This window comes from Nymphalis io, chromosome 9 (genome assembly GCF_905147045.1).
Source record: "Nymphalis io chromosome 9, ilAglIoxx1.1, whole genome shotgun sequence".
In the NCBI taxonomy this organism is placed as follows: domain Eukaryota; kingdom Metazoa; phylum Arthropoda; class Insecta; order Lepidoptera; family Nymphalidae; genus Nymphalis; species Nymphalis io.
This window is the reverse complement of record NC_065896.1, coordinates 3458288-3471619: the sequence shown is the minus strand read 5'-3', so window position 1 is coordinate 3471619 and position 13332 is coordinate 3458288. Positions and strand designations below refer to the sequence as shown.

The 13332-nt window shown below is 29.7% G+C and overlaps 3 protein-coding genes across 4 annotated transcripts in view; 2 read left to right on the top strand and 1 right to left on the bottom strand.

Moving 5' to 3' along the window:
* The first annotated feature begins 2795 nt into the window (after nt 1-2795).
* On the top strand, nt 2796-4384 carry LOC126770817 (zinc-type alcohol dehydrogenase-like protein SERP1785). The gene has a single exon (XM_050490396.1). The coding sequence runs from the start codon at nt 3271-3273 to the stop codon at nt 4303-4305; it is 1035 nt and encodes a 344-aa protein (XP_050346353.1). The 5' UTR covers nt 2796-3270; the 3' UTR covers nt 4306-4384.
* LOC126770823 (nudC domain-containing protein 3) lies at nt 4319-6826 on the bottom strand. The gene is made up of 5 exons (XM_050490412.1): nt 6629-6826; nt 6145-6539; nt 5544-5729; nt 5129-5244; nt 4319-4547 (listed from the first exon to the last, which is right to left on the bottom strand). Exons 1-5 carry the CDS (start codon nt 6739-6741, stop codon nt 4395-4397), a joined length of 963 nt encoding a protein of 320 aa, XP_050346369.1. The 5' UTR covers nt 6742-6826; the 3' UTR covers nt 4319-4394.
* Nucleotides 6827-7420: 594 nt separating this feature from the next.
* Nucleotides 7421-13332, top strand: part of LOC126770828 (uncharacterized) — a 47073-nt gene continuing 41161 nt past the window's right edge. Inside the window, exon 1 of one of the 2 annotated variants that reach the window (XM_050490419.1) lies at nt 7421-7840. In XM_050490419.1, the coding sequence (XP_050346376.1) occupies nt 7715-7840 (126 nt within the window). In that variant the 5' untranslated portion in view covers nt 7421-7714. The remainder of the gene's footprint in view (nt 7841-13332) is intronic. The other variant, XM_050490418.1, reaches the window with a different exon arrangement.

The window sequence follows — 13332 nt, the reverse complement described above, 5'->3', positions numbered from 1 at the left end:
AATCAAATCGGAATAACGATACGATTTTAATATCAGATTCGATTTTGATGTTTTGTACATTCATATTTAAATAAATTTTAATAAAATGTACAAAATAATACTGTAGTTAATTACTAAGATACTGTGGAAATTAAATCTACCGCCTTTCTTTATATGGCTGTATAGTGCAATACTTTTGTCTATTCCTATAGGAAGAAAACAAACGAAAAAAAAAACGATCTTTGTAAAACGTCATTCGAATAACCGAAATTCGAATAAAAAATAAAAGACATACCGACGTTATTATACTTGATTGTTATATTTAAAATCGCTTTGTGTGTCAAAAATATTTACATATATTGTTGTAACATTTCACCTTATTAAGTAAGATGTTTATAATATTTTGGCTGCTTTAGATTTTATCAGAACAATTTAATAAAATTAGATAAAATATAAAACAGTTTATTTTTAATATATTATATGTATAAAAACACTTAGATGGTTATGTTCTTTGTGACAATTCACCTTTTCCTTTAGGTATTTTATGAAATAGCGTCGTTTATATATTTTTCCTTCATATAAATCATGTTAAGAAAATGTTATTAACATTTTACTTTTCATTAGGTATTTAGATTGTTTCGCACACAGTGAATTATATTGCCCATTCTGTGATATTTATTGATCTGCTTTTAATGATTTAAGTGAAAAACATTGTAAAACATAGTCATATCTTCTAATAATAAATATATTACAACAGCATATAAATTATTGTTTAATTTTAATTATAGTTAAATTATAATACACTCATCGTTATTTAAAGAATAAATAATATACGTACTTATAATTATTTAAACTATATATATTTATTTATATTAAAAATACTATTGATTATTGAGAAATGAACTGGATATTTTTTATAAGGCCATTTCGGTTTATATTTTTTCAAAAAAATTGATTTGGCGCTTAGTTACTCTTTTAACGTAAGACCGTTTCTCCTGCCTTGTCTAATACAGGAGATTCGGATTTGATGAGGCGAGACGAAACTAGAGTAGACGAAACATATAGACACTCACAGTAACAGCCTGTTAATGTCCCACTGCTGGGCTAAGGCCTCATCTCCCTTTTTGAGGTGAAGGTTTTTTAGAGCTTATTCCACCACGCTGCTCCAATGCGGGTTGGTAGAATACACAAGTGACAATTTCAATGAAATTAGACACATGCAGGTTTCCTCACGATGTTTTCCTTCACCGTCAAGCACGAGATGAATTATAAACACAAATTAAGCTCATCAAAATTTAGTGGTGCTTGCCCGGGTTTGAACCCACGATCATTTAGATATATACTATATAGACACTCGCTCTTAGCTTATCTGGTAATGTATATGTGAATGTATACAGCCGACATAAAATGTTGATAAGTGCGTTTATATTAAAGTTAACTTAACTTTTAATAAATAAATAAAGTTGGTTTTGATGCTAATTATTTAAAAAATATATCATATTCTATATATACATATATCTTATATCAACTATAGTAGTAGTAGAGACAAATAGACAACTTCAACGTTTAATTGACGCGATATTTATTATTGGTCAATTCATGTTGTCCTTTTTTATAGAATAGGAAGCCGGACCGGACTTTTTTTATAGATATGGGTAAGTGGTCACCAACGCCCATAGACACTGGCATAGTAAGAAATGTTAACCATCGCTTACATCACCAATGCGCGACCATCCTTGGGAACTAAGATGTTATGTCCCTAGTGCCTGTAATTACACTGGCTCGCTCACCATTCAAACCGGAACACAACAATACCAAGTACTGCTATTTTGCGGTAGAATATCTAATGAGTGGGTGGTACCTACCCAGACGAGCTTGCACAAAGCTCTACCACCAGTAAAATAAGATTTCGAATGTCTGTGAAATCAATCAAGAACTGTTTATAGAGCATAAAATAGCAGAGCTACTAGCACATCTCATGGAATATATAAATCTAAGTTTTGTTTATATGTAAGTAATCCTTCGATTGGAATAAGCTATATCCATAATCTACTTAAATCATATCCCCCGTTGCCGTTCACCTCTGTCATAGTTAGAAAATTATTACCTAGATAGAACTTCTTTGCTGACGCTCTTTCGCTCGAGAGCTTATTTTCGATTTAGTTTAGTAAGTTTCCAGTTTCTGATAGCGTGCTGATTATACATAATCTAATACGTTTGTCAATTGGCGTTAAAGAAAAAATGTGAGTGTATGGTATGGTATCTACGAAAGTTTTATTTTTTAGCATTCGGAATCATTCATGGAATCAAGCAAGTAAATTATTCTTTAACTATTACAATTAGCAAATTAAATCACAAATGAAAAATGTCGTAGATTTGTTACTTCGTTCGTAACTCGATAGGGCGCCACGTTACTTCGAGATTTTGAATGCTGACGCCATTAAGGCAAAATATAAATAATCATTACATTACTAATTCTCAAACGAACAACCATAATGTTAAATAGTAAATGATTATGTTCTCCGTGTACCTAACCAGTTCAAATTCCATAAGACAATATGTTTCTTAATTTAATAATTCACAGACGAAGTTTGAAGTCTCATCATTCTATTGTTTTAATAGTAAATTTTACATTGATATCAATGTTCATAACAGTTTTTTTAATTAACCGAATTATGGTTTACTACTGTTTGTTTATTGATGATTTGCTGCTTTGTGTTTTTTATTTTCTATTTTAGGTAATAAAGCGCTGGCAACATTGCGTCGTAACTCTCATGTTTATTTAAAATTATAAATCGTAGACAGAGAAACTAATCTCTGCCTACGTTGTAAATGTAGGGAATAAAGTCAATAAATAATTATTTTTATCAGTACATTTAATAACCTATAGATATCTATTTCATAGATATTTTATAGATATCTACGGAAGATGTAAATGAATGTATACAAGCAAGTCATGTTTTTATTGGGAATACATTAATAAAAAGGTTAACATAATAACATATATAGTTCGTAACATAATGTATATTGCATCAGTTTATAAAAAATAGTGCATCTATTAAATTTTATTTCCAATGTTACAGAACTAACAATTTCAAATAAAATTTAATATTAAATACCTATTATATACTTTTATCTTATTCTTGTGGTTGTGATAATACGATAAGAATTTTATGTATTTAACGATATACAGTATACGAGTGTGATAAAATATTGTTTATTATACATAAATAAGTATAAACTACACACGGAGCCAACTGACAAAGTATCTACGCCTTTTATTTAGAAACAATGGCAAAAAATTTATCTAAAACAATGAAGGCTGTAGGCCTATATAAATATTTACCTATTTCTGATCCAAATAGTTTGTTGGATATTGAAGTAAGTTTACCAAAATTGCAAAAGAGTGACGTGTTAGTAGAAGTGAAGGCAATAGCAGTCAATCCTATTGATACAAAACAACGGGCACCAAAACCTATTATTGAAACAACACCACGTATTTTAGGATGGGACGGAGCAGGCATAGTCATTGAAAAAGGAGAAAAATCAAATATTTTTAATATAGGAGATGAAGTAATTTTTACTGGTGATTTAAGAAGAAATGGTTGCAATGCTCAATATGTAGCAATCAATGAATTCTTGGTAGGCCCTAAGCCAAAAAATCTTACATTTGAACAATCTGCTGCAATGCCAATTACAGCTGTTACTGCATATGAATCCCTTTTTGAAAGATTACTTCTATCAAACAAGGAGGCAGGAAAATCTATTTTAGTAATAAACAGTGCAGGTGGTGTTGGCTCAGTGGCCACTCAATTAGCTAGCAATCTTGGTCTTAAAGTTATTGGAACTGCTTCACGGAAAGATACAATCAATTTTTCTCTTTCACATGGTGCTAGTGTAGTTCTTAACCACTCTAAGGATCTAATTTCACAACTTGCAGATAATGGCTATGAAAATGGAGTTGATTATATCTTAGTAAATTATGATCCATATCCATATTGGGACACATTAATGCAAGTTATTAAGCCACAGGGAAAAATTTGTTTAATAGTTGATAGCAGTGGTTTGGTGGACATAAAGCCTTTGAAGGACAAAAGTGTTACCTTAGCATCGGAATCAATGTTGACAAAAATAAAATATGACACTGAGGACTTATTCAAACATCATGAGATGTTGAAGGAAATTTCAAAAATGTTGGACAATGGTCAGCTGAAAACAACACTCAAAAAAGTTTTAACACCAATTAATGCTGTTAATTTGAAAGAGGCTCATAGAATTTTAGAGGAAAAGACAACGATTGGGAAAATTGTTCTTACTGGTTTTTAAATAAATCAATATCTGATTGTTTTACATTATGTATTATTGTTGCTATTGATACATTAAATGTATGTCATGTTAACTACAATTATTATTATTTACTTTTTAAGAATATTTGGATTAAACTCTGTCCCTCTGAATGGAGAACCTTCAGCATTCCATGCCTTTTTTAGAATTTCAATATTTCTTATTTCATCACTGGTTGGGAGACCTTTTAGTTTCTGTTCTTGGTTCCACTGCAATTCTCTAACCTGATAAATAATATAGTGTTTTCAAAATATAACAAATTTGATGAAAAAAATCAGTAACTCAAAATCTACACTACATATATTTTCAATAATAATAAGGTTTTCCAGACCGATTTCGGCCTAGGCAGCCAATCTCAAGAGACATTTTGCAGTTGGCAGAGATATTATAGTGCACAAGTGTGTGTGCAAACACAGATGCACTCTCTATTCCCTAACTCTCATAATCCGAATGGACGGCAATCCAACACGACCGGAAAGAGTTCAGGTGTAGGACCAATGGCTTAACGTGCTTTCCGAGGCCCGGGAGTGTACACACTTTCAACTTCCAGACTCCAGGCTGCTACTGAGAAGTTTCTGAGAAAAACCCAATAACTTTTTATTGGTATTGAACCCAGGACTTCTGGGTCTGCGGCTTTACATCAAGCCACTAGACCAACAAAGCAGTCAGTCCAGCAGTTTTCAATTATATAATAATATCATAGCAAGAAATGTTGAATATATGGAACAGTACAAATAATGTCAATGACAATGAAATAACAATTAAATAGGAATAAAATATTTAAAAAGTAATGTTAGGCCATTACCTTGGCAATACTGTCTTCTGGCAGTTCATCTAATGGCCTTGAACAATCAATTTTGGAGAGATCTATTTCCTCTTCTTCATTTAATAGTTTATTCCACCAACGTTCTTGAACTTTTTCTTTGGACAAATGAAGTATAAAACAAAAGATTATTTTTATTGAACATAACATGTTATAAATTATATCTTAATAAATAATCCTCAAACTCTCTTTATTATAATGAAACATTCTTCTCTCATTTAGGGTTTCATCAAACCAAATGTACAATCATTTAATAAAAATTTTAATACCAAAAACATAAATAATAAATTAAAGAAATTTGTTAAACAAATGTTAACAATTAAACAAAGTCTGATCATCGATATATTATGCATCACTAAATTTGTAATAATTAATATTTAAAAAATATAATATTTACCTAAATGTATCAACAGTCGATTTTCACTGATACTCCAAAAACTGTCAAAAGTCTTAATTTTAAAGGGAAGAATGTCTTTTAGAATGATATCACCATTGCGACGAGCAACACATATGTGTCCAGGATTTATTGTCACTTTCAAATCTTTTGAAGATGTTATATCTGGTGGTAGTTTTATTGTTACATCTAAAAAGCAGATAAATGAGCAACTTTTTAACAAGCCTTACATCAGTACAACTATATATACAATAGTATAAAGTAAATAAATACTAATAAAGTATTTATTTACTTTATTAATCCTTTATTGCACACAATTTACAAACATAATAACAAGTAGTACATATAGTATGCAAAGGAGGCCTTATCACTTACAGTGATCTCTTCCAGGCAACCTATGTAAAGAGAAATTTTTATGTTTTTTTTTAAAGGATCATTAATCGGGCATTAATAGTAGTACTAATTACTATGCAATATGGAAATTTGTTGACTGACAGTATTGTCTTGATGATGCTCTGGTTTCTATTTTCATTATTATGGATATATGGAACCTTAAAATTAAAGTGTTTAAATCAAGTATTTTGTTTTTATCTTATTATTTTACCTATATCCATAATAGTTTGCGACCATGTATAATTTTCTCTGATTGCTCCATTATAAGATTCACTATTTTTTTGTGTTACTATTATAGGGGGCTCGTAATCTTCTGGGAAAATAGATCTATCATCCATGATATCAGTTTTTTTTACTGAATCGGCAGTTTCGATGGGGATGTCTCCATTCTCAACTTCTTGTTCATCTTCTTGAGCAATAACTTCTACTTCCTGTGCAACAGTGGAACACATTATTTCATTATTTATTTCTGCATGTTTGTCTTTATCCAGAGACCAGTTTTTTGGATCACACTTTCTTAAAACTTTGATAACTAATTCTTCCGCTACACCTGGCGGAAAACCCATGTCTGTATGAAAACCGTCATGTACGTAATAGAAGTCAGTGCTGAAAAATATTATTTGTTATTTTTTAACTCATAAAATTATTACTAATTACAACTTGCTATCTAAAAAATTGCGATTTATATATCGTACCGTCTTGCTAGAAAGTTGAATATAGCTGATAAAAATCCCAAAATAGATTTCTCTTTTTCCAAAATAGATGTAAAAATCTCATCATATTTATTGTATTCTAAATTAGTTTCCATTATCGCAGAAAAATCCGAATTTCCAAAATATATACAATTTTTAATAATATTTGAAGTTACAAGACTGATTTTTGTCTTATGACAGTTTTAGTGTTTCCAGTATAATATATTGAAAAATTCCTAATAATATTGTACATATTTTATGAAATCTTAAAACACCATTAATAATAATTACTTATAAAAAAAAAAACAAAAAACTCATAAAATTGATCAAAGATGTTTTTACTTAGTAAATTTTTATCCAATTTGAAGTTATTCTCGCACAGAAAGAAGGATTAACCTCACAAAGGCAAACAGTTATTTTTAAATCAGTGACAGACACTTAAATTTTGATGAGACTTTCATATTCTATATATATTTATTTCTATTGATGAGACTATTGTATCTAAAATCCTAGAGACTATTGTATATAAAATCCTTTAAAATAATCGGAGTTATATTACACATGGCAATTTCTTATAATTATATATTTATTTCAATCTTGATTCTATAAAAATAGATTTTTAATTATATAATAAATTGTCCAATGCAATATGTATTAATTAGTAGTGACATTTTATAGAAAATGTACAATAATATATTTCAGCTTGTTTTGTGATACCATATAAAATAATGACAGGATCATTTTTTATGGTATCACAAAACAAGTTATTTAATTTACATTCCCGCCACTTGGCGGAGTTAGGTCGCTTTCGAAAGTTTCACATCCGTAAGAGAGCGGTAACTCGGCAAGGTAAGACAGAACGAAGTAGGCAAAGTAGTCTCGCGCGCGAACTCGGTACGCTGCAGGCGATGACCGCATTCGTATGAGTTTTATTAAATTGTGAGAGTGCTGTCGTGTTCCCACTTCCCCGTCCCGTTAAGTGTTTACGAAAATGCTGCATAGGTGAACTTCCCGATTAAACATAGTGTTGTGATTGTGTGAACATACCCTATATCTTCTATCTTTTACTATCTCTTGAAGGTTGTAAAAATGCCTTGCTCAGCGGTAACTTTGTCTATAGCGACCATTACAGCAATCGTGGCTGCAGCTTTAATGGCAATATCATTCTCCACAGACAACTGGCTTTACATTGAAGTTAAGCGCAGTAGTATACAGGTAAAAAATTTTTGTTTTTTTTTTTTAAATTTTTTATATTAAAAATTGTCTATTTTAAATCAAAGTTGCTAACAATACGTCAAAAACTTTTGAAAATTGAAAATTGAGAAAAAGTAATCCATTAAAGAAAAGAAAACAGCATAATTAATTAAATCTTACACGTAATTAAACAAAATTAAAAATAACTAACAATAATATTATTTCACACATTTGAATACTTCTAAAATATTTAATTACTTATATACTTTATAACAGGCGGTAGTACAAACAAGTGTATTCAGATTCGTGACTTTATAAGTTAACGCAATTTTGTATACTAAAAAATGTGCGAAGTTGCGAAGGCACAAGGAAAACCTGTACATGCGCAACATCAGTAACTATACGAAACTTATTTTACTAACAATCATTATTTTATAAATTTTGTAATCTATAATTAACGAATCGAAACTGGCTGGAAAGGTATTTGGTATTTTTTTTATCAAAATCGTATGACACACATATTGTTTGTCACTATTATAGATGGGTATAACACGTTTTTAGTCCTTGCCTGGGCACCGTTACGGAAGACACGTTACGCATAAATATGCACGTATTTAATAGCACGAACATGTGTGGGTAACTGTACTATTCCGTGAGCGACTCCTGCGCATCCATTCGAGCAGATAAAGAAACATCGCAACGATGAAATTTATCATAAACTCATGTTATTTGAATTAAAATGAGGTTAAGTCCTGTTTTATAAATAAAGACAAATAGTTATTTTAATTATTTGTATAAAATTATTAGGTATCTGCTTTCATTGACTAATTAAATATCATTTGTAAACTAATTATTAATACATTATATTGTAATTATAAATAAATATGTAATAATCGGATTGGAACATAGTTCTCGGTAGTCGGTGACGATATTCTAAGCATTTAATTATTACGCTCATCAGAAGCTGAAGTGTATTTCATAAGTTATGCGTCTGTTAATATGTCTGAAGTCCGTCTGTTACTTATTATTTTTAACTTATTTTTTTACGAAGGCCACCTGTGTCTGCTTTATACCTGCGCCCGGAACTTTCTACCTGAAGATACTCTTTATTTTAATATTAAATTTCACTGTTCTTATTTTAAAACTGACATTCTAGTAGGCACAGTAAAATTTTATTGGTCTTAATTTAATCTAGTACATCGAGTATTTTACATATAAACTTATCATTAAAACTATAATTTCGATCTATTTACGCTGTCTGGAAATAAAATACACGCAGTCATATAAAAAAGGAAAGTTAAACTAAAGCTTCGGATGACACGGTAGTTGATTTTTGTTTTTATTGATAAAAAAGAATTGTGAATTGAAATGAACATAAACACATTATTAGAAATGCTTGTCATCCACTTTTTTGATTATTTGAATTGCATATTGACCAAGCTTTATTTACTTTATATATTTCTAGTTAGTAGAAAGAAAGAATACCTAGCATTCATTGTTACATAAATTATATGTAAATTCAAAGATATTTTAAGTAAGACTCAAGATAAATATTCCCTCACACGAAGCCATTCTTCTCTATGTATGCATCTCGTATCATTTCCTTCGTTTCTCATATCCGGCCAGAACTCAAACCTATGAATTTCTAATGGTAACGGATTTAAATTTTTAATAATTTCTACTTTCCGCTTTAGAAAGTAGAGTCGAGAGAAAATTTAATTTGTACGATGTGTTACCAGTTATTAAATAACTTCGGCTAAATTTCGTTGGTTAAAACTTCACATTAATTTGAAATGAAATGAACCACGAAGGTTTTAATAATAAGTATATTTTAATACAAATGCAGTTCAGCGTCTAACGTAGATTATTAATTGGAATGTTTGTGTGCACTTTAGATATTTTGTTACTCAATCATTTCCATGGTTGAGAATGGTTCCTCGCGGCTTGATTAGTTGAAAAATAGTTACATAAAAACTAAAGGCAGACGAAGCATTCGTACTAAGTACTCATAAGCGTAAAAAGTGAAAACAGAGAAACGATTTAGTATATATTGACGTCTATGATTGAAATCGAATTAATCGTATTTTAATGACTCACTAATTGCTTTAAAAATAAGAAATTAATGAGTCGATATGTAATTGTTATTTACATAGAAGTTTCGGCTGTTAATTGCTCTGTAAAGGAAATCCTAATTGTGCAAGTGATTGGTTGATAACAGCGTTTTCGAATGTTTAATAATAAAAATGACTACACTTTATCATACGTTCCTATTTTGTATTCTACATGATTAAAAAAAAACTAGATGTTGTTTTAAGTTAAGGGAAGTAAAAAGATTTCACCGTCTACCTGGTATATGACCGGATGCTATATTTATCCTTCCTAACCTTATTTGAATTTATTCTATGTTCCTCATGAACCTATAGACATTTTGATGTTTTATAAACATTTAATCTTGTCTAAGGAACAATTTTAAGCAGTTCAACACGAACTTGATCGGTTTTTAACATTTGAAACTTGAATTCAGAATAGGTTTAGATAGAAACCAGTTTTATAAAGCTGTAATCGCAGAATATTTTGAATCGACCAATGACCGATTTTGCAATAACAGTTCGACTTAATAGTAATTTGATTCAGCTTTAGTATTGCTTTAAATTAAAAGTAACCAACCAACTAATTTCTTTCAATTATTTTCCATAAATAATATACATACATAAATAAGAAGTCATAAGTTCATATCACATTATATTTGATGAAGCTATTTCCAATGTTAGCTGTGTTTTGGTATTAATACAGATTAAAAAGTAACGGCTTCGTCACGGTATAAAGACTGATTATTTAATGCTGTGTCTTCTTCTTTCAAAAGTCAAAACAATAAAGAAAGAAAGAGATAAATCAATGTTTAACCAAACACATGCTATTTCCATTCTATTTCCCTTAGAAGTGAAGGTTTGGAAGCATAGTCCATTTATTGAGTAACAGGATAATAAGGAACTTCAAGCTACATGTCCCTGAAGAAGAGCAGTAGCTATAAACGTTAAGAAATATGGTATAATAAAACCGTGATCGTTGACTATGGTCATAGTTAATGAAACATAAAAACAAGATTTACAAAAGGATTATAAAGATAAATCGACATTTCGAAATATGTCTTAACAATGACAATTATACTGCATCAACCTGCTTTCTTGTGTGAGCCCACTTCTCACGACTTACGACGGTGTTTATTCCATTCCGCTTTCTTGATGTACTAACACATCACGTACATAGAAACTACGTAAACGTATTTCAATCAATGCACAAGGAGCGGCTACAGTACATTATTTTAAGTAATACGAAGAACATTGTTTTTATTGATAGAGTTGTTTGTTTGTTTGTTAAAGAAATGACTATTAAAATACTACTAGTTAATCATATGATCTCCCCTCTTATTAACCTCTTCCTCTTATATCTGTTGTATTAGTATCGTGTGATTTACTAAAAAGTATAAATAACTAAAAATAATATTTCGGTTCCAAATCTGCACAAAACACGAGTTGTTCGCTGAATATATATAATTTATCTCGTCCCCGGCGGCTTAGGAAAACATTGTGTGTAACTATCCTGAAACGTGTATGCAGCTTGGTGGAATGAGCTGTATTACAGGATCCAGCAGTTGGTTGTTTAGCAATTTGTAATACGTATTTAAATCAATATCAAAACCCACTTAATTTCGAAACAATTGGTACATAAAAACGTCTCCAATAGCATTAGTAAATTTGCAGATACTAGGTTAGTTGTTCGAATAGGATATAAAAAATGCAGTAAAAATGACTCTATACTTTCTCACCAATATGATATATTGCCTTCAAGTTACGAAAGTCGCTAATTTGTGTAATCATGCTTCTGTTCGCTATAATAGGGTCACTTGAATTCGGTTTCGAAACAAACCGGTTGCTAATGTAGACGTCGCTCAATTATTAGAGTACCATTGATGTTTGTTTATTATTCATTGAATTATTCGGTAAGAACAGTCTTTACTGGTTGGGTATCTTCTAAAGCTGATAATCACTACTATATATTACTGTGTTCGTATGTCCGAGTACTATGTACTATATATACACGCATATATATATATATATATATATATATATATATATATATATATATAAACTGAAAAGCAAACAGCCTGTAAATATTCATTGCCGGATTCAATCCAGTTCTCTATTAACGTTGACTTATAAACCTTCTCAGCCAAATAGGAAGCATAATATCGCATATCGTGTACTCTTTAATCAACTACATCAAGTGCGTTAATGTGAAACTATTGGTTACCTAAATCATTTTTTTTTTAATTTGTATATATATTTTAATATTTTATGCAATATGATAAAGTTATAAAGTATTTATAAAGTAGTATTTATCGTCTGATAGAACTCCTATGAAGTCTTAAATAAATGTATTTTTTATTTTTTTTTAGATCGGTAATTTTCAATTAATTATACAGTGTTTTGACTTATATTTTATAAATTATAACTTCACAAATTAACACGATGACTATGTAACTATAGAGTTTCTAGATTACAAACGGGAAGTGGCTATAGATTTAAAATACCTTTTAAAAACATTTATTATAGTTTTTATTTGGTTTTTCATGACATTAAAATTGACTAATAAATTAAGTAGTATATTTGTTAACTAGCAATTTAATTTAAGCCTTCACACAAAAGTAAAGTCATAATAAATTCAGAGGAGTTAACGGATTCTTGCCACACCGTGAACTAATCTTTGTATTCACACATTACTCTCCCATGATTGTTCGCTCATAATATTTCGGACCACTTTCGTAATTTTAAGTTACTAAAATGCTATTTATTTTAGGGTAATTAAAAATACATTCAATTATTTATATTTTTCGTTTTAAGAACACTATTATTGATAAATAATATTCATTAATAATAAATTATATGACACGTTTATTGTAACTGTGTATTTGTTTATTTTCCTACGGTGATGTAATGTAATGTCGATTCTACTGAGAAAAACTACCAGGAAAAAGGTTTTTTTCTCCAATCAAGTTGAATATATATATATAAATAACATATAATATTATTTACATATCTAAGCGTAATGATATCCACCATTGTAATTAAAATAGAACATAAATAATTGAGACGTAAATACCCATAGTTATCCATATTTATTTTCCTTAAGGGTTACTATATAAGACTACTACTCGTTTAACTTTTCACACAACTTCCTGACTTAAAAGTAACGTGTGCAATAAGCCTGTTGAGGCTTTCATAAATAATATATCATTAACGGCTTTACTAATAAACGTTGTTTAGCAGGTGATTATATAAATCCTGCGTCTTCTTCTTTCGAATGTCAAATCAATAATGATAGAAAGAGCGAAATCAGTGTTTAACTAAACAGTCGCTTTGCAATGAATTTAGAAGAAAAGCCGTAAGATACTATGATTTACGCATCATCATTTATTCTAAGAATATTTAAATTAAATACATAAGTGTAATTAA